The 22163-nt window shown below is 42.2% G+C and overlaps 1 protein-coding gene across 1 annotated transcript in view; it reads right to left on the bottom strand.

The window, feature by feature from the left end:
- Nucleotides 1-12675: 12675 nt before the first annotated feature.
- The window catches only part of tcf7l1 (transcription factor 7 like 1), a 73538-nt gene continuing 64050 nt past the window's right edge, over nt 12676-22163 (bottom strand). The window contains exons 7-12 of the mRNA XM_003224210.4: nt 21708-21791; nt 20279-20422; nt 18960-19119; nt 16638-16745; nt 15327-15387; nt 12676-13777 (exon numbers count right to left, since the gene is read on the bottom strand). Of these exons, the coding sequence (XP_003224258.1) occupies nt 13350-13777; nt 15327-15387; nt 16638-16745; nt 18960-19119; nt 20279-20422; nt 21708-21791 (985 nt within the window). The 3' untranslated portion in view covers nt 12676-13349. The remainder of the gene's footprint in view (nt 13778-15326; nt 15388-16637; nt 16746-18959; nt 19120-20278; nt 20423-21707; nt 21792-22163) is intronic.

Here is a 22163-nt window from a genome sequence, read left to right as displayed (position 1 = left end):
AATATTAATTATATATTCTATATTACATATAATATTACTAATAATATTATAGTATAGTGGTATAGTTCAATAAAGTAATATATAATGCTAATATTGTGCTATGCTAATAATATAATATATTGTATGTACATATAATTTGTAAGCCACTCTGAGTCCCCTTTGGGGTGAGAAGGGTGTGATACAAATGTAGTAAATAAATGCAGTAAATAAATAAATAAATAATAAATACATTTTAGACTTAGGCTCCCCCAAAGTCTGAAATGACTTGAAGGCACACAACAACAACAACAACAACCCTAATTAACTTGACTATCTCATTGGCCAGAAGCAGAAGCACACTTCCCATTGAAATCCTGCTAAATGTATGTTGGCTAAAATTATTTTTATTTTTAAATATTGTATTGTTCTTTCATTGTTGTTGTTGTTGTTGTTGTTGTTTTTGCACTACAAATAAGACATGTGCTGTGTGCATCAGAATTTGTTTGTATTTTTAAAAAAATGATAATCCAGCCCCTCAACAGTCTGAAGGATTGTGGACCGGCCCTCGGCTTAAAAAGTTTGAGGACCTCTGGTCTACAATACTAGTTTACTGGAAGTAATGTATTAGAGTTGAGATGTACACGTCTGTGCCGCAAAAGCCGTTGCTAGGTGGTCCTCTGCGATGCTGCTGGTGTGGCTGTTGCTAGGTAAAGTGTCCCTCTGCGATGTCACTGGGTGGGATGGCCGTCTGTGATGTCACTTGGCTTGGCCATTGCTGGGTGAAGTGGTCCTCTGCAGTGCCACTGGCTTGACTGCTGCTAGGTGAAGTGGTCCTCTGCGATGTCGCTGGCTTGACTGCTGCTAGGTGAAGTGGTCCTCTGCGATGTCGCTGGCTTGCCTGCTGCTAGGTGAAGTGGTCCTCTGTGATGTCGCTGGCTTGACTGCTGCTAGGTGAAGTGGTCCTCTGCGATGTCGCTGGCATGACTGCTGCTAGGTGAAGTGGTCCTCTGCGATGTCGCTGGCTTGACTGCTGCTAGGTGAAGTGGTCCTCTGCGATGTCGCTGGCTTGACTGCTGCTAGGTGAAGTGGTCCTCTGTGATGTCGCTGGCTTGACTGCTGCTAGGTGAAGTGGTCCTCTGCGATGTCGCTGGCTTGACTGCTGCTAGGTGAAGTGGTCCTCTGCGATGTCGCTGGCTTGACTGCTGCTAGGTGAAGTGGTCCTCTGCGATGTCGCTGGCTTGACTGCTGCTAGGTGAAGTGGTCCTCTGCGATGTCGCTGGCTTGACTGCTGCTAGGTGAAGTGGTCCTCTGCGATGTCGCTGGCTTGACTGCTGCTAGGTGAAGTGGTCCTCTGCGATGTCGCTGGCTTGCCTGCTGCTAGGTGAAGTGGTCCTCTGCGATGTCGCTGGCATGACTGCTGCTAGGTGAAGTGGTCCTCTGCGATGTCGCTGGCTTGACTGCTGCTAGGTGAAGTGGTCCTCTGCGATGTCGCTGGCTTGACTGCTGCTAGGTGAAGTGGTCCTCTGTGATGTCGCTGGCTTGACTGCTGCTAGGTGAAGTGGTCCTCTGTGATGTCGCTGGCTTGACTGCTGCTAGGTGAAGTGGTCCTCTGTGATGTCGCTGGCTTGACTGCTGCTAGGTGAAGTGGTCCTCTGCGATGTCGCTGGCTTGACTGCTGCTAGGTGAAGTGGTCCTCTGCGATGTCGCTGGCTTGACTGCTGCTAGGTGAAGTGGTCCTCTGCGATGTCGCTGGCTTGACTGCTGCTAGGTGAAGTGGTCCTCTGCGATGTCGCTGGCTTGACTGCTGCTAGGTGAAGTGGTCCTCTGCGATGTCGCTGGCTTGACTGCTGCTAGGTGAAGTGGTCCTCTGCGATGTCGCTGGCTTGACTGCTGCTAGGTGAAGTGGTCCTCTGCGATGTCGCTGGCATGACTGCTGCTAGGTGAAGTGGTCCTCTGCGATGTCACTGACTTGACTGCTGCTAGGTGAAGTAGTCCTCTGCGATGTCGCTGGCTTGACTGCTGCTAGGTGAAGTGGTCCTCTGCGATGACACTGGCTTGTCTGCTGCTAGGTGAAGTGGTCCTCTGCAATGTTGCTGGCTTGACTGCTGCTAGGTGAAGTGATCCTCTGCGATGTCGCTGGCTTGGCTATTGCTGGGTGAAATGGCATCTTGTGATGTATTGAGAAGCTATAAAAAGGGACAAAATAATGTAGCAATTCCATAAACAGGTCATTGGCAGGTGGTGATATACAGGTTACCAGATCTACAGGTGTTTCTTAGAAGGCATACCAGCCCTAGTGGAAGATAGTTGTACATGAAGGAAGAGAAATACAACACCTTACATATCTGTGAATTGGGTGGCCTGCAAAACTCCTGTTCGACAGCCATGTAAGGTCCGCCAAGTTTGCAAAAGTTGTATCTTTAATTCTCTAGAAATAGACTGAACTGAACTATTATCACATAGCACCATCTTGTGGTCTCTCATGTGTTTTTCTTCTGAGATCTTGACAATCGCAGACGAAATCTAGATTCAAAAACTGGATTATGTGTCATTGTAGATCCCGTCATAGTTTAAAAGAGAAGTTTGGTAACCAGAGGGAATTCAGTGTTGCCGAGTTCCAGTTTATTCAGCTTTTGCTTATGAAGATAATCTGGTTCACTACGACTAAGGCTCCAACCTTGTCCACGCTTGTCAGGGAGTAAATACAATGAAAAATAATGGATAGTGTCCATTATTATGGATAGCTGTTTTGAGCCCACTTTGGGGAGATAAAGCAGGGCAATAATAATAATAATAATAATAATAATAATAATAATAATAATAATAATAATAATAATAATAATAATATCTGAATAAGCATTTATCTTTTTTATCAATGTCACAACAATGTTTTATTTTGGACTTCTGGGGCTCCCAGAAGTCCCAGTCGGCATGGGCAATAGTCAGAGATTTACAGAGAAGTGAAACATGACAACCCACTGCTGTAAAGGGGAGTATCAACAACAGCTTGCAAATGCTGCATGAATGGCACTGGAAAGCATTTCAACAATCCGCAGATATGCTGCGGCTGTCTTGTTCTTTGCTCCCTGTTGATTTAGGTATCATGCATAGGAATTTCAACTATCCCTCTCTATATGTCTTAACTGCTAAAGATTTTGTAACTGTTATGACTCCCCAAACTAAATAAGCTTTTAAAACAGTTTAAAAAAACTCCCTTAAAAATGGAAACACGTATACTGTTATCTCCACAGGCACCTCAATAACAGTAATGCCTCCCCACCAGATATGCCTCCGGGAAGCAATACAACAATGGTGACAAACAACTTCTTGTCTGAACAGCACAAAAGTCAGCCTGCCAAGCCCCTTTTCACTTGCTATTATATGCCTTCAGGACAACTCTGACACACAGTGACCTTCTCCCAAGGTTTTCTCTACACGATTTCTTCAGAGGAAGTTTCCTGTTGTCTTCCTTTAAGGCTGACAGTGTGTGACTTACCCAAGGTCGCCCAGTGGGTATCCATCCAAGCCTGTGAATGGGGATTCCATATCCTCCAGTGGCCCCATTTGGCAGGCACAGTCCCAATAAATCATTTGTTGTCCTACTTTTAAAGCTGCTTTTAAAATGAGTCAATTTATCTCTCTGTCTTTACCTGCCTTGAACTGTAAGAAAAGGTGGGTAATATTATATATTATTATTATTATTATTATTATTATTATTATTATTATTACTATTACTATTATTATTATTATTATTATTATTATTATTATTTACTGCAAGCTGAGTACATGGTGCAAAAGCACTTTTGTGCTCGGGGGGATAAGAGAACGGAGGAGGGCCTTTTCATGTAAGCTCAGAAGAAAGCCACCTGCTTCAGGCTCTTAGTGTATGCATTCTTTCCCATTAATAATGGTTTCCATTTGTATATTCTGATGTTGTTTGGATACCTGTGTACCAGTTTTCTTCTGTGAAATTTTGGAGGATATGAAGTTTAAACCCTGGTCCACTAGAACAGTGGTTCCCAAACTGTGTTCTGCGGACACAAAAACATCTTTAAGATTTCTGCAAAAAAAAAATTAAAATCTTTTTTAAAAGTCTGTGTTAGAATATAAAGATTTTATTGAAATTCAGTGTGCTTTTGCTTGTAAGACAAAATTTGAATCTGTGCCACTGAATTGATTTTAGGAAGGATTAACAAACATAGCTGGAAAAGCTATCTGAGCAATGCGCCTCTTTGCATCCACCTATTAAAGCAAAGCAGGCTTTTCAGCATATGTTTACACCAGAAACAAAATTAGGACAAAGCTGGATGCCACCCTGGGTTTATGTATGCAACTGCCTGTCAAAAAGCCCAATTTCAAAAACAATTTCAAGTAGGAAAATGCAACAATTTCATTCATTGTGTTAGGTGTGAATCCAGTATTTTCCTGGACCAAAATAAAGGTTGGTGGTTAATAATAATAATAATAATAATAATTTTATTTTTGTATCCCGCCACCATCTCCCCAGAGGGACTCGGGATGGCTTACAGATATAAAACCAACATACAATAATATCAAATACAAAAACACACAAATAAATTTTGCATTTTAAATGTTTTCATTTCCAAACCTACTACATTATACAAAACACTCAGGCAATAGGAGTAGATGTTTTTTCCCCCTTTTGCCGTGCAGTTGTTTGCACGGGATAAGTTCATAGCTGTTATTTTTAGCCACATGGTGAATAAATGCGACTATTTTCTGCATGCATTCCCAATTTCTCTTTTCATTATTGATTTAACAGTAGCCGACTCAAACCCTCTAGCTTCTGCTCAAAACTTTGTGGAATTAAGTTTGCATGCATTCCTTATCAAGACCACTCATCTTCCTTCCTGCTTGCTTTATGAGCTTTATCCGCTGAAGACTGGGAAGCTAATCCAATCTCCTCTTGCGGAGATCTCCCCCCACCGCCAGCCTCATGTCATGTGACTACAAGTGGCTACTCTCTAAGCATTTCTGCCCTGGGGAACTGAATTAATTCATTCTTCCTGCCAGGCCTCTTTGTATCAGGCTTCTAGGACCAAAGTAGTCTAGGAGGCGACAACTGCCGAAAAGTTCATACATTGGTTTATATGACTTTGAAATGTCAGGAATTGAGACAAAGCTCTGTCTAAACTCAGCCTGAGTTAAATACTTGCATTCCAGTGTTGTCCTGTATGCCAGGAGAATGTGTATCTAAAAATAAGACACTTTCTACTGCATCCAGATTTCAAGAATGTGACAATCAGAGCTAGCCTAGGAAGTTTTGCTGTTTGAGAAAGGAAAAAAATCTTCCCACTCCTGCTGTTGCAAGTCAAGTTCCCACAACCAAGGCCACCAAAAGTTGGTCCAGGTCCTCCTTCAAACAGGTGCTTTTGCTGATGTCAAAAATGGGAAGCAAGCGCCTTGCTGATATCGGGAGTTCAGTACTTGCTTTCATGGCAACAGGGACAACAGTCCAAATAAGGGTGATTATCCAGCAGGATTGAAACAGGTTTGATTTTGTTAGCATTGCTCCATTGTCAATCTGGGAGCCCCCTGTGGCACAGCGGATTAAACCACTGAGCTGCTGAACTTGCTGACCGAAAGGTCGGTGGTTTGAATCTGGGGAGCTGGGTGAATTCCTGCTGTCAGCCCCAGCTTCTGCCAACCAAGGATTTTGAAAATATGCAAATGTGAGTAGCTCGATAGGTGGAAAGGTAATGGTGCGCCATGTAGTCATATTGGCCACATGAGCCTAGAGGTGTCTACGGACAACTCCATCTCTTTGGCTTAGAAATGGAGATAAGCACCAACCCTCAGAGTTGGACACGACTAGACTTAATGTCAGGGGAAAACCTTTACCTTTTATCTATTGTCAATCTGACTGGAAGTGGGGTGCCTGACCTGATGACAGCAACAGTAAAAAAAATAAAAGGTTTGGCCACATGGATATTTTGGAATACAACTCTGAGAAACCCTAAACTAATGACCAAATGATTTTGAGAACTGTATATTTGGGAACTTGCTGACTGAGGGGTTAATCTGTGCCATAAAGCTTCAGGGCTTTGCAATGAAGAATCACTTAAATCGGCTTATTCAGTATTTGGAATGTTATCTGTTAAAAGCAATTAGCTGCAATTATAGTTCTGAAGCCTCCCCAAATAAATTACATCACTATTATAAGTAATAGGGGTGTTGGTTTGTTTTTTCAAAAAAAAAACAACACTATTTACATTCCTAACCGCCAAAAGTAACCAAGACTTTTGTTAAAAATGGCTTCAAAATATCTCATTCTAGAGACTTGTGGTACAAAACATTCTTATCCCATGAACTTTGTTGCTGCCTCAACATGCAGAAGAGAGCATGGGGTGGCAGCAAGAGGCACAGCACAAGTCAGCACTTGAATCATGGGATATTCCTCCAGCATTGTTTGGTGGCTCCTAATTCCTGCAACTATATAACTCATGAAAAAGTTAGTTCCTCTATAAAAGAAGCAAACTGATCTCCAAGCTCTTGTCATCTTTGTACCATACTTATTACAGAAGGAATTAATTACGGTTTAGTAGTTTTGTAACCAGTTACTTCTAGACCCTGGGCTTGTCCATAACACTGGTGTTCTTACACTACAGATTTCCAGAATTAGAATCGGTCAAATCCACCTATCAAATTAATCAAAAATAAATTTAATTGGCTATCTCCTGCCACATGTCCCATCCTTAGTTGTGGGTTTCTTTAAGTCCAAGAGGAACATTTAGAAGTCCAAAAGGAGGAGATCACACTTTCACTTACATGCTTAGCACAAGTCACTGTAGTTAGGTGTTATCCAGAGTAAAGTTCTGTTGCATAGAACAACCCAATGAAGACAGCTGGCTCAATTGACTGTTACCCCATTTTTTCTGTGAGTGCCACCTCCCAGATGGAATCATACACCATGGACAGTCCACTCGAAATCTGACACAAAGAGTAGCTGTTGCGTAGTTGCACATACAGTTACTCAGTGTTGCCTATGAGAAATGTAGAACAGATAATGAAGTCTTCACCTGGTTGGAAGCATCTAAGGATGTGCCACACACATATGCACACGCTGCATTTCCTTCCCCTGAGGGTTAATTTGGTCAGAATAGATCAAAAGGAGAAACAATTAGCAAATGGAAGAGTTTAACGATGCTAATTAAAATGTATTAAGTGTAGCCTCTGCCTCTGCACCAGCTGCTTGGGCAGGCAAGCCAAGGGCTGAGGGAAGCGCCTGCCTAACCCCAAAGTGCCGAGCTGGAGAAGAGAGACATCTGGTGTCCCTCCCCCATGGTCTGTTGCAAAAGGTGGGTTCAAGGAAGGCTTCCTTTCTTCTTGCACTGCTGTTCAATGGGTTTGCATCCAGGTCCCTAATTAGCGCTTTCTCCGCAGCCTCCCTTGGGTCCTCATTAGTCATTTCAGTTAGTAGAGAAAAAGTCTGATTTGGAGAAACACACAGGAGAGGAGAGGCATAGGAGGATGCTTCTCCGGCATTGACCGTGATTCATTATGCAAGTGAAGGTGGCAGAAGTAACCCTCTGTTCCAAGAGATGCATAAACAGGGTACCCAGATGTTCCCCATACTCCAAAGGCTTTATAACAAGCTCTTGGAGAGAGGTGGGGAAAAGATTCACCCGCCAGCAGCAGCTCTTAATGAGATGTCCAGTAGATCCCTAAAGAGAAACAAAAAGAGCGTTAGGATCTCACTATGTAAGCTCATTATTAGAGAGAGAGAAGGGGAAAAAACAGAAAAAAATAAACCCTGAGTTTTGGTCAGAGCAAAATAGAAGTAATCATAAGAAATCTAAGTAAAGCTGGTGAAAAGAAAACGTCATCCCTGGATATACTTTGGAAGAAGTGTTTAAGTGGTCTGGAGAAGCTTCAAGAGGCTTTTCTTCACTACATGGTGTAATAGTTTGAAGGTTCGACTTACTTAGGTGATCCCTCGTTGTCTGAGTATTATTGTCTTCCAGGTACAGTGTCCTGGCGGTGGATATGTAAGTGACTGTGGAGCCCTATTCTTGACCCACATGTTCTTCCACAGTGAGGATGTTGGTTTCCAGGTAGAAGGCAGTCCCGGTCAGGGTTGGCATGATGAGCCTTCCTCTTGACAACTTTCTCCCTTTTCATGCCTCTTCAAATTCCACAGCACTGCTGGTCACAGCTGATCTCCAGCTAGAGCACTCAAAGGCCAGGGCTTCCTAGTTCTCAGTGTCTATGCCAGTTTTTAAGGTTAGCTTTAAGCTCATCTTGAAATCTCTTTTCCTGTCCACCAACATTCCAATTTCCATTCTTGAGTTGGGAGAGATTTGGGAGATGGTGATTGGCCATTCAGACAATGTGGCCAGTCCAGCGGAGTTGATGGCATAGGAGCATCACTTCAATGCTGATGGTCTTTGCTTTGTCCAGCACGCTGATATTTGTCCGCCTGTCTTCACAAGAGATTTGTAGGATTTTTCGGAGATAACGGTGATGGAATCATTCCAAAAGTTGAGTGACGTCTGTTGACGGTTCAGGTTTCGCAGGAGTATAACAGGGTTGGGAGGACAATAGCTTTATAAACAAGCACCTTGGTATCCCTACAGATGTCCCAATCCTCAAACACTCTCTGCTTCATTCAGAAAAATGCTGCACCCACAGAGCTCAGGCAGTGTTGTATTTCAGTGTCAATGTTGACTTTTGTGGAGAGGTGGCTGCCAAGGAAGCGGAAATGGTCAAGATTTTATAATGTTACACCATTAAGCTGTTTTTCTGGCATTACAGAGGGATTGTTCAGTGAGTGCTGGAAGAGCACTTTGGTTGGACTACAACTCTGGAGACCAGGCTTCAAGTCTTCACTTGGCCATGAAAACCCATTGGGCAAATAAGCCATTTTCAGCCTCAGATTATGCGAAATAGCAAACCCCTTTGAACAAATCTTGTCAAGAAAACCCCATAACAGAGTTGCCATAATTCAGAAGTGACAATGACAGAACCAAGGCTTACTTGACCTATTTTTTTTCTCGTTCTACACATTGTTAGTTTCAAATACAACATTTGCTGAAGTGCATTGGGGTTGCTTTTCTTTCTTTCTTTGTGGTGTAGAAACCTATCCCTGTTCTTTCCATATCTGTACCCAATTCACCTTTGTTGGAAGGCACCTAACAGCACCAAATGTTCTATTAAATATCTTTCCACTTTGTTAACCGAAGTATACAAAACACCAACAATTTGTACTAAAATAGTTTATTAAAAAAGAACTCTAGAAGAAGAGTCCTAAATAAGGTAAGTGCCGTTGGCACTAAAATATAAACGTTTTGGGCTTTGGAAAATTAAACAACTTCAGAGAGGAGTTTTTTCAAGAGGACATTTGAAAGTGTGGCTGTTACAGCTGCTACTAGTTTTCTGGGGCCCACAGACCTCTCCTTTCCCTCGTTGCGGCTGTTGAGACAGGCTCCTTACTGTGTGCTGGATCTGGCTGGGAAATTACTTCCTGAGCTGTGACATCAGAGCCTGCCTTGGCTTTTTTTTTCTTGTGCAAAAACAATGAAGTGTTGTGCTCGGCAGAATCTCACCTGAGAAATGAATGTATTTGGTTTGTAAATGAAACACAGGCTCCCAAACAGAGAGAGAACCTAAAAGGCTATAAGCACGGGAGTGGCATCCAAATTAAAATATGAGTCATCAATAAAACCTTGATGCTCAGCAATGATTGGGTTTGTGAAACTGCAGAAGGATCACAACCTCTTTGCTCTCCTGCATACTTGCAGAGATATGCATTGTGGGCAAGAAATGTACATTTGAAACAACATCATTTGTGGTCTGCCTATATTCCTATTTCCATGCTTTGTTATTTGACATAAGAAATAATACATGTCAAGCACAGTTATGTGGCCTAAATCCAATTAATCCTAAGCAGTGTAGACCAAATGAATTGATGGGAACTTGTTAAACCAACATTCAGTCCAATGGTTCAAATAACCTGTTGGGATTCATAATTAGATTGCAATTTTTGAGTCCCTAGATGGGAATGTAAGTAAATTTGGGAGAACTCCCAACTTTTTACTGCACTGGTTTCCAAAATTGGGTCCCTGGGTGTTAAATTTCAACTCCCAGACGCCGACTATACTCTCCGGAGTCTCTGGGTAATGAAGTACAACCACATCTGGAGACCCAAATTTGGGAACCCCTTCTGTTGTGGCTTCTAGCAAGTGGGGAGGAGTAATCACAACCAGCCCAGTGAGGACTAAGGAATACCAGGGACCATAAAAAGCAGTCTCCTGTAAAATATGACAAAAATGGTGATGACTATAAACTCAAAGGGAGCCCCCGGTAGGCACAGCGGGTTAAACCGCTGAGCTGCTGAACTTGCTGGCAAAAAGGTCAGCAATTCGAATCCGGGGAGCAGGGTGTGCTCCTGCTATTAGCCCCAGCTTCTGCCAACCTAGCTGTTCAAAACATGCAAATGTGAGTAGATCAATAGGTACAGCTCCGGCAGGAAGGTAATGGCACTCCATGCAGTCATGCCAGCCACATGACCTTGGAGGTGTCTACGGACAACACTGGCTCTTTGGCTTAGATGTGTAGAGTCATCCGAAGCCCTACTGAGTGTACTATGTTGATAGGCATTGGCTTTGGTTGCTTGAGGCAGTGCAACGATCGTGTTTGTTTTGAAATGGGTTGTGTGTTATGTGTCTAACTCATTTTTAACTGATGGTATATATTGTATTTTAATTTGCTGTTCACATAACTCATGAAGAGAGACGGTAAGATGACAGAAGATGATTCTCAAAGACTTTGGTTGCTTGAGGCAATGCAATCAACTGGCTCATGTTGCAAAGTACAATATACCGAACTATTTAGAATCAACAATTTTAGAAACACAGGGCTACACTGACAATTCTGCACCTAATACACCAGCAGGAAACTTCAGAAATGCAAAATTTGGTTCGGGATTTGATGAAACTGCCTAGCTTCAACTACTTAGGTAGCTTCTTATAGATGGCAAACTTCAGCCTCCAGGTGTTTTGGACTTCAACTCCCACAATTCCTAACCGCCGGTAGGCTGTTAGGAATTGTGGGAATTGAAGTCCAAAACACCTGGAGGGTCAAAGTTTTCCCATGCCTGGTCTATAAGCTCCAGCAATATAGGAAGAAGACTGCAATGCCTAGGGCAGAAAACAGGGCATGAGGCCGTTTTGCCAATTGTATCCTTAGTGGGTGAAGAATCCAAATTGAGCAAAAGGGGAGGGGAGGAAGCATCCTAACAGATGTTCTTTTCTGTATGGGAAAATGCAGTGTAAAACAAAGAAATATTCTCCTGCTGAAGCTCAACATCTGTTTGAAGCTGTCTGGCCCTGGGTCAGACTTTAATTATTCTGACAGGTTGTTTCATGCCTTTAATTTTCCATGAAATCTGATTCAAGAGGCTGCTTGTCTGGAGGCTGCTCTTGGGGTTCTCAGAGCACATGACCCAGGTGCTCTTTGCCAACTATCCAATGTTTTCTTGAGACAAGCCTCTCTCTTTTTTAAAATCAACTTTTGGCTTCTCAGGGTGAAAAAGACCATTGTTGAGTTGTTAACAACATGGACCCTTAGAATAAAAACCGAGGCAGCAGGATGGATTTAAACAAGCTAACACCCACTGTGCCATGCTTTTACTGCCAAGAGGTTTCAGTTCTTTGCTGAAGCTGCTTGCAAAGACCTTGGAAAGTTCAGTTGGTTCGTTCCTTTGCCTCTGGACCCAACATGTTTCTTCTTCTTCTTTCACTGGAGATCAAATTACTGATATGAGTTATTCTTCTTCGTGGATTTTTTTTTCTATCAGTACAGTTCTGAGGCAATATATTACGAGCCCTGACACGCAACTCTGAATTTCAAAACTGTCTTCTTTTCAGCCTTTCAAATCCCAGTCTAGATTTCTGCTCTAGGAAACTGAAGAGAAGCCAGGAATTATAGGGAGGCATGTGGTGCAGGATGGTAAAGAACTGGAGAATCTCACAGCTTTCAACATCAATGTTTTTGGCTGAAGACTCCCAAGAAGCAGTTTGGAAAAATATCTGTAACCAAAGAAGCAATAAAAATAGTGGCATGTTTGGAGACACTTCCAATGCTCCAGGCTAGTCAGGTGTTTAGTTAACTGCAATATGGGGGTATGATTCACTTTACATCCCAAGGAATATAAATATCTGTAACAAAATGCATTTGGGTGAAAAATAATATATATTTCAGTCTGTTGGAGGTAGAACCTTCCAACACGCTTGGTGATTTCACCTGCCCTCAACATATTCTCTCTCTATTTCTGCTATCTTTGTGTGGAGGGGAAATACATACTAAGAGTATTAGAAAGAGTTTATTCTTTCAAGAACAATTCCTTTGCACATCGGAAAATTAAATTACAAATGCATAGTCTGAATGTAGCATAAGTAACAGGGCATATAATGGCTGTTATATAATACAGCCAAGGGTAAATGCTGGCCCTTCAGGTTGGCCCTACCGGCTGTTAGGAATTGTGAAAGTTGAAGTCCAAAACACTTGGAGGGCCGAGGTTTGCCCATGCCTGCACTAGTAGAAGAACATAGGGTGGAATTTTTTTGTCATTTTTCTGAATAACAAAGTTAACCCACAGAAAGAAAGTAAGATTGAAATAGAACATACACTTCTGAATTCATTTAACTCCTTCACTGAAGACTCTCACGCAGCAAGTTAAGATGCAAATTTATTTTGCTTCGTTAAAATAACAGGCAATTCCCCCAAGGCCTTTTCCCCCTACTTCTTGCTACATAAAATAATTCTGTTAGGAAATAGGGTGGATTTTCCTGCCATTTTCCTGTACATACACTCCAGATTACAGGAAAAACCAAGGCTGGGCAACTCTGAATGTGACAGTGAGAGGCACTTATACTTCAGTGGCACGGTGTCTTCTAATGAGAAGTCTCTTGCAAGAACAGCGGAACCGCAGGCTGGTCGGAGTAAATTGCATAAAATAAAAACACTGTCTTGCCAAGGAAACGGGGAATAGCAAAAGTTAGCAATATAACAAAACATGCAAACATCATTGAGAGATGATCCTTCTGTACAAGTCTACACACCCAACAGGCGCAAGAGTTGGCTTGCCTTCTTTTGTTTTCATCCTGTTCAGGGTTTTGTAAAAAAAAGGTTGTGGAAATATTTTTTTTGTTTTGAATTTTTTTAAAAAATAACAAAAACGGTCTTTAGACAGACTACTGAAAACAACTCTGAGAGTAGAGCACTTTCTTCCTCAAGAGTCACCTTATGGAAGAGTTCAGAAAGGGTCAAATATTGACCAATAAATGGCTTGTCTGCTTCTGTAATCTCAACTGTGGCATCAGCCGGGAGGGCAGTTTGGAGCGTCTTCCTTATTCGGCCGGTTTGGTCACCAAGGCGAGCGGCTGGGCTTGCAACATGGCCAAGGCAGCCTGCGGAGAAGGAATGGCTGCAAAGGAAGGTGGTGAGCTGAGGAGAGCTGTCGGGGGCATGGAGGTGAAAGGCAGGGGCCTGGAGAGGAGAGTTGACTGGCCAGTCAAGCTGGAGGAAGACGCCTTGCTTGCCAGGAAGGAAGCCGAGTGCAGAGACAGCTGGGCCCGGGCTTCCGGCTTGGTGGTCAGAGAGAGGGGCTGAGCCTGTTCCGAATGAGTGGCAGCCGGAGCGGCCGGAGAGGCCAAGGCAGCGGATGGGGTGGCCGGAGAATCCAACATGCTGCCGTGAGAGGAGGCAGGGCTGTCGCAGGACTTCTCCGCTGGCAAGTATGGCACACATGGCTTCTTACTCTTCAAAGCCACAGAATCTGAGTGAGAAAAGGGGGCAAAATTGTGATTAGTAGGAGAGAGGTTAGGCTGGCATCCTCTATAATAATACGAGGGCTATCCAGAAAGTTCATTACGTTTTGGAATTAAAAATAAACAAAGTATAGGAGAAAACATTTACCATATTCAGTTGAAAGCCACACCCAAATACTAGTTCTCAGTATAGTCCCCATTGAAATCTAGGCAGTTATCATAGCGATAAAAGTGTTTGAAAAGCCCCCCCCCCCCCAACATTTCCACCTGGCTTGCGTCCTGAACCAGGCTGGCTTCCCTTCCCTCAGCTGTCAAGTGCTGCGCTCAGCTTTCGGCACACACGGATCTTCCTGGATCACTCTTTTGTTTTTCAGATGCTTGCAAGGAAGGTGCTCTTCTAAGGTTTTGCAAGAAGCACACCTTTCCTGTCCCAAAAAACCTTCCTTGCAAGCATTTGCAAAACAAAAGAGCGATCAGCGGAAAGCTGAGCACAGCACTTGACAGCTGAGGGAAGGGAAGCCAGCCTGGTTCAGGACGCAAGCCAGGCGGGAATGTTGGGGGGGGGGGGAGGGCTTTCCAAACACTTTTATCGTTATGATAAGTCGATTCTGGTGTGAGAGAATTGGCCGTCTACAGAGACGTTGCCCAGGGGACACCAGGATGTGTTACCATCCTGCTAGGAGGTTTCTCTTATGTCCCCACAAGCTAGAGCTGACAAACGGGAGCTCACTCTGTCTCACAGATTCAAACCGGCAACCTTCAGGTCAGCAACCCAACCTTCAGGTCAGCAGTTCAGCCAGCACATGGGTTTAACCCATTGCGCCACCACAGCTCCTCCTTTTTAATATTGTAAGCTGCTTTGCATCTCAGACTGTGAAAAGACCAAGGTATTTGACATTGTTTCTTTTTTAACCAATATGTTTTTAAATTGCTACGAATTTTATTGATTATTGAAACATACTTTAACTTTTTATTTTTGACTGATGAGAGATTAATCTATATTTGTTTTAGTCTGTGTTTTAGTCCCAGTCTGGGAGAAGCATGGTGAATCAATAAATCATCTACTGCAGCTCCCCTTCAAAGCATCAAATGGAGGCAAAATGGACATCTACTTTCCATTATCAACTAAAAGAAATATAAAAATGTCACACTTCAACTATTTGGGGTTTTGGGGGGAAAGGAAGATGGTGTGTCTGTCCAAAGTCCCATGGAAAGTTAATAAGGCCCCCTAAACTCCTAACTCCAGTTGTCCACCTCTGCATTACAGAATGGAAAAATCAATCAGCCCGGGTTGTGGCGCAGGCTGGAGAGCAAGCCAGCTGCAACCAGCTGCAATGAATCACTCTGACCAGGAGGTCATGAGTTCGAGGCCCGCTCGGAGCCTGTGTTTGTCTTGTCTTTGTTCTATGTTAAAAGGCATTGAATGTTTGCCTATATGTATCATGTGATCCGCCCTGAGTCCCCTTCGGGGTGAGAAGGGCGGAATATAAATGCTATAAATAAATAAATCAATGTGGACTGGGGCAAGATTGTGGAAGGACAATGCATGGCACTTACTTCCTGTTTCTTGGATTTGTTGCTGAGGTTGTTTCTCTCTTTTTCTCTTCTTTTTTTTACCCTGAGAGGGGAAAATTCACCAAAAAAAAGTGGTTGTTGGAAAGAAAGACATCCAGCAATACATTTGCAGATTCAAATTATGATACTAACTGACCAAGTGAGTAAAAGCCAAAGGAGTTTACAATAGGCCAACTGGAGCTGAGCTGAAGCAAAGCTTCTCCCTGCCTAGGAAAAAAACTTTGGGGACTTTCTATATGATGCTCACATCCAGTGAGTGTAGCTCAGGATTAGGAAAATGTTGGCTATGTGTTTTAGACTTCAACTCCTACTGGCTGTTAGGAATTGTGTGAGTTGAAGTCCAAAACTGGAGGGCCAATGTTTGCCCATGCCTGGTTTGGCTTCTTGTAAAGGTCTGCTGATGAGCTTTGGAAAGGGGCAGATTAATCCATTTGCGAATAAAAATGTGCATTTTTAAGAAGGCATTTGGTGACGCAAGCAAACTGATTCCTTACTCTGCCCATTCCCTTTAAATCACATTTTCAGCACTTTGTGGTAAGCAAAATAATGGGAATTCATTGGCAAGTTTTACTGAGCATGCCAATGTCAGGTCACAGCTTCAAGCTACAAATCAATGTATGGTATTAATGTGAAGGTTTGTAAGGGTTTTGTTTTTTTTCAGACAAGGAAAAGGAGTGGTTTGCCATTTCTTTGGCAAATGGGGGAAATGGGCTTTAATGTGTCAGAATGTGGTTCCCAGTGGCCTGCACAATTACCTTTACTTAAGCTACAGCTCAAATCCTAGCTTTCCATATAATAACTGTCATCAACAGAAATATTACCAATAATGTAGAATGTTAATGTGGGATTTGTGTATTGATAGTGTTTAAATGAAATTTGTGTCTTGGTTTGTATTGCATACTGATTGCATCATCCAGAGTGTACTATAGTCTGTAAAGAGTTAATTACTGAGAAGCTGTGATGACCTTGATGTGTGGCTGGAACTGGGGAGTGTCCAGACACAAGTGTTTGTGCATTACTGATTGCATCAGTTCTGTTCTGTTCTGCTGTCTGCTGAGAAGTCAAGTCCTGTGTCTATTGTCTGCAAGTCTGTTTGTCTTATAGTAAAACTTGTATATAGTTTTACCAATGTCTCTGGGTGTCTCTTCATTCTGCGTTCCACTGACTCCATCTACTGCTGCGCTGCAAATTACTCTGACATAGAATGCATTCCGAAGGCAGGAAAAGTGTTCCCAGAGTCAAACATGGCCAACCCCGCCCCAAACACCATTACATACACCATGTATGACTTACATAGTTATCTCTTGCAGACCAGGTGGGGTAGAGCTGAGAATGAAGCTGCCGCTCCTTCCTGGCCAGCTCATAGTACTTGGCTTGCTCTTCGCGGGACAGCGAGTGCCACTGAAGCATTGGAAAAGATAGTTTAGACTGGAATGTCTAGTGAGGTTTGGAGCACAACTCCCACTTGAAAATGTAAGAATAAATCATGTTTCCCAGCTATATAAAACCATCTCCCTTTCCGCTACAAAACTGAAAGTATGAATCAAGGCATATTTACTTGCAGCCACCCTTAACTAGAAGCTTGCAGTTAAAAGGCTTTGTTCCAAATGAATATGTGAAACTGAACTGATACGTAATCTATGTAGTCTTTTGCCCCATCCTTCCCCAAGTCCCTAAAAGACTGGCAGAACACAATATTGCAGCCACATTAGAAGCCACAACTAGGAAATGAAATCTTCTTTGCAATTGTTAAAAGAGCAGGAAAGTCTTAAAAGCAATACCTACTATAGCCACACAACCATTCCTAGTTCACTGTGTTGTTGAAGGATTTCATAGCCAAAATCACTGGCTTGCTGAGAGTTTTTCGGGCTGTATGGCCATGTTCCAGAAGCATTCTCTGCTGACGTTTCGCCCACATCTATGGCAGGCATCATCAGAGGTTGTGAAGTCTGTTGGAAACAGGTTTATATATCTGTGGGAGAAAGAACTCTTGTCTGTGGGAAGCAAGTGTGAATGCTGCAATTAGTTGTGTGTAGGTTTACTGTAGACTGTATGGCCCAATTGTTGATTGGGTTTGTGGATGACTAGGACATCTAGAAATGGCAGTTTTCCTTCATTTTCTTTTTCCATGAGACAAGAGTTCTTTCTCCCACCCTAGACATTCCACAGATATATAAACCTCACTTGACTAGTTTCCAACAGATCTCACAACCTCTGAGAATGCCTACCATAGATGTGGGTGACACGTCAGAGAGAATGCTTCTGGAACATGGCCATACAGCCCGGAAAACTCACAGCAACTCATTCCTAGTCCACTTTTATCTTTCTTGCCAATAAATGTTTCAGGTTTCTAAGTCCTGTGTGAAAACTGCTGCCATTTCTATATTGTCTTTTGATTTTTCCCTTGTGTTATCTTTGGATTCCTGCTTCTGATGCCCTGACTACTTTGCTTCATACTACTTATCCGCCTTGTGTTTTGCCAGTCTCCCTTAGCACTCCTATCTCTTCCAGGTTTGAGTACAGTGATGTTATTTTCCAAGAGTGACTGATGGGGCCTAATTGCTAGTAGCTCTTCAGACTCCCTTGTAACATCAGCCACTTTTTTGACCTTTAAGCCTCCACTTTCTCGGCCAGTATCCCCTCCAGCTTCTTCTCTTGGTCAATTTTTGACCTTAGGGACTTCCTTCTGCTATCTCATTTTGGGTACCCTTTCCTCATTTTTCTACCTCTTCTCAACATCAGTTTACTCCACAAAGCTATTCTTGTTCCAAGGCTTTGTGTGAATTTTTAATCCCACATAAATGGAGCCTCCGGTGGCCTAGGGGATAAAAGCCTTGTGACTTGAAGGTTGGGTTGCTGACCTGAAGGCTGCCAGGTTCGAATCCCACCCGGGGAGAGCACGGATGAGCTCCCTCTATCAGCTCCAGCTCCATGCAGGGACATGAGAGAAGCCTCCCACAAGGATGGTAAAACATCAAAACATCCGGGTGTCCCCTGGGCAACGTCCTTGCAGACGGCCAATTCTCTCACTCCAGAAGCAACTCCAGTTGCTCCTGACATGAAAAAAAAAAATCCCACATAAAGTAAAATGTAGAAACTGGATTTCAAATACAGTAGAGTCTCACTTATCCAAGCTTCACTTATCTACTGTTCTGTATTATCCAAGGCAGTCTGCCTTTTAGTAGTCAATTTTTTGTAGAAAATGTTGCAACGTTATTGTGCTAAATTCGTAAATACAGTAATTACTACATAACATTACTGTGTATTGAACTGCTTTTTCTGTCAGTTTGTTGCAAAACATGATGTTTTGGTGCTTAATTTGTAAAATAATAATGTAATTTTATATTTAATAGGCTTTTTTCTTAATCCCTCCTTATTATCCAAAATTTTCGCTTATCCAATGCTCTGCCAGCCTGTTTATGTTGGATAAGTGAGACTCTCCTGTACTCTGCTTTGCTCCATAAATACCAAGAATGTCTGATACAAATATCCCAAGGTGCCAAAATACTTTGCTACCTCAAAAACACAACTATTGCTATGAATCATTTCTGCACGGAGCCTAGTCTCTTAAATGGAATAGGAATAGGATGAAGAAGTCAGCAATGTGTTTTGTACCCTTCTTCCTAGGATCTGGTTGATGGCGGCACTCTCCTTCAGCGTACACTCTGCCACCACCTTGGCCCGCATCTCCTTCATGTACAACATGAACGCATTCAGGGGTTTTTTAATATGAGGTTTCTTCTCCTCCTCCTTCTTGACAATCACAGGTGTTTTTCTGGAATAGTCATAGCTTTCATTACAGTCCCATATTCCTGGTCATGGAAAAAGGTGACTAAAGAAACCAACACAACAATTACTAAGAAGATTAAGAACTACCCAGAAATGTGCTTATTGGGTTTGTTTCAGGAGAGAATTGGCAAAGATGATGTAGAAATACAGTTATGTATCAGCAAGATTCATTATAGCAAAATCTTGGAAGGGGAAAAAATTACTTATTAAGGAAAGAAGTTGAGTATATCTAAATGGCCAAGATTTCCAATGGCATAAGGCAGGGGTCCCCAAACTAAGACCCCGGGGGCCGGATGTGGCCCTCCAAGGTCATTTACCTGGCCCCTGCCCTCAGTTTTATAATATAATATTTTTATATCAGTTTTAATAATATAATACATATAATATTGATAGTAATATTATAATGTAATACAATGTAATACTAATAATAATATTAATTATATATTATATATTACATATAATATTACTAATAATATTACAGTATAGTGGTATAATCCAATATAGTAATATATAATGCTAATATTGTTCTATGCTAATAATATAATATATTGTAAATACATATAAATTGTAAGCCGCTCTGAGTCCCCTTCAGGGTGAGAAGGACAGGATATAAATGTAGTAAATAAATAAATACATTTTTGACTTAGGCTCGCCCAAAATCTGAAATGACTTGAAGGCACACAACAACAATAATCCTAATTAACTTGTTGGCCAGAAGCAGGTCCACACTTCCCATTGAAATCCTGATCAGTTTGAGTTGGTTAAAATTGTTTTTATTTTTAAATATTGTATTTTTCTTTCATTGTTGTTGTTGCTGCTGTTGTTGTTTTTGCACTACAAATAAGACATATGCAGTGTGCATTGGAATTTGTTCGTTTTTTTTTTTAAATGATAATTCGGCCCCTCAACAGTCTGAAGGATTGTGGACCAGCCCTCTGCTTTAAAAGTTTGAGGACCCCTGGCATAAGGTATAAGCAGTTGGATCACTTTTTAAAGCTGTGATGATTTAGAACAACTACTCTGGGTTGCAACAAACTCCTGAAATGGGGCTTACTTTCAAATTAATCATAAAATGCTTTAAGAAAGAATAATGATATTAGAGTTCCCCACACAAGCAAACCCATCCTGGCTCAGCGAATACTTACGAACTCCCTTCGGGGCTCATACTGGGCTGCGTGGGCTCTTGCTTGACAATGGGCGACACAATGGTGGGGTGTGGGATTCCCGATGGGTGAAGTCCATGAGCAGGAGGAGGAACCATGTGAGGAGAAAACCGGCTAGACATCAAGCTGGAGCACAAGGAAGAGCAAGATGCTAAAAATGAATGTGTCTACACGACTCCTTTCCCTGTTCTAATATTTAACCACACCCTTATTCCACACACCTTGTTTTCCCCCTCGTTTTTTAGCCAAAACCTCCATCGATTGGCCCATGGTCAATCCATGGCAGAGACAGGAGACAAAACAGAAATCTTATATGTATTGCGGACCCACTTCACCATGGCCAGCAAGGAAAACAAATCTCAGCTGTCTACTGCAGCAATTTGAACTAACAGATACATATACAGTAGAGTCTCACTTATCCAACATAAACGGGCCGGCAGAATGTTGGATAAGCGAATATGTTGGATAATAAGGAGGGATTAAGGAAAAGCCTATTAAACATCAAATTAGGTTATGATTTTACAAATTAAGCATGAAAACATAATGTTATACAACAAATTTGGCAAAAAAAAGTAGTTCAATATGCAGTAATCCTATGTAGTAATTACCATATTTACGAATTTAGGACCAAAATATCACGATGTATTGAAAACATTGACTACAAAAATGCATTGGATAATCCAGAACGTTGGATAAGTGAGTGTTGGATAAGTGAGACTCTACTGTAATGAGAAATGTATTTTGACTCGTTACATACATGCATTCATTTTTCTTTTCAGGTCTTTCTGACTTTAGATAATGCTTCCAAAAATCCAACCAATATTCAATATACTATGAGTACTAAATCACCCCTGGTGGGATTTGAACCTGGGGCCCCTGGTAGTGGTGCAGTGTGTTAAAGCGCTGAGCTGCTGAACTTGCAGACCGAAAGGTCCCAGGTTCAAATCCCGGGAGCAGAATGAGCACCCGCTGTTAGCCCCAGCTCCTGCCAACCTAGCAGTTTGAAAACATGCAAATGTGAGTAGATCAATAGGTACCGTTCTGGCGGGAAGGTAACGGCGCTCCATGCAGTCATGCCGGCCACATGACCTTGGAGGTGTCTACGGACAATGCCGGCTCTTCGGCTTAGAAATGGAGATGAGCACCAACCCCCAGAGTCGGTCACGACTGGACTTAACATCAGGGGAAAACCTTTACCTTTACCTTTACTTTATCTACTAAATCACCAGTAAGCATGACTATAGAATCAGCTCTCTCTTTTTCCTAAGACTTAGTTCTGCCTTCACTATACTGTCCTTTCAGGTAAGAACATACTCTCATATAAGTTGTTATCTGTAGTCTTTACATGGTACCGGCCAGAAGTGTCCTCTCAGTGCCAAGAATTAGGGCTTGCTCTCCCACTTGAACCTACCTGGACATTGAAGCATTCATTGCCAAGGCAGGATACGGATGTCTGAAACCACCTGGCGGAATGGAATACACAGGCTGCCCTTGCCTGGAATAAAAAAGAAAGTCCCATATGATTGCCTGAAAGTGAGGCGAAATCTTCTGAACAGGAGCACAGACAGCAAAACAAACACCATGGGGTGGTTACCCCTTTCCCATTCTATCCAAAGCATAGATAGATAGATAGATAGATAGATAGATAGATAGATAGATAGATAGATAGATAGATAGATAGTTGGCTAGAGTTACACTTAAAAAATGTACCTGTTCCAACTTACAGATTCAACCTAAGAACAAACCTACATCACCTATCTTGTTCATAACTTGGAGACTGCATGTAAATAAAATAATAAACTGACAACTACACAGAAATATTGTAGTTTTGACTCTTACTGCTGTCTCTTTGTATAACATCTAATTT

The sequence above is a fragment of the Anolis carolinensis genome, unplaced genomic scaffold (assembly GCF_035594765.1).
Source record: "Anolis carolinensis isolate JA03-04 unplaced genomic scaffold, rAnoCar3.1.pri scaffold_8, whole genome shotgun sequence".
NCBI lineage: Eukaryota > Metazoa > Chordata > Lepidosauria > Squamata > Dactyloidae > Anolis > Anolis carolinensis.
This window is presented reverse-complemented; position numbering and strand designations above follow the sequence as displayed.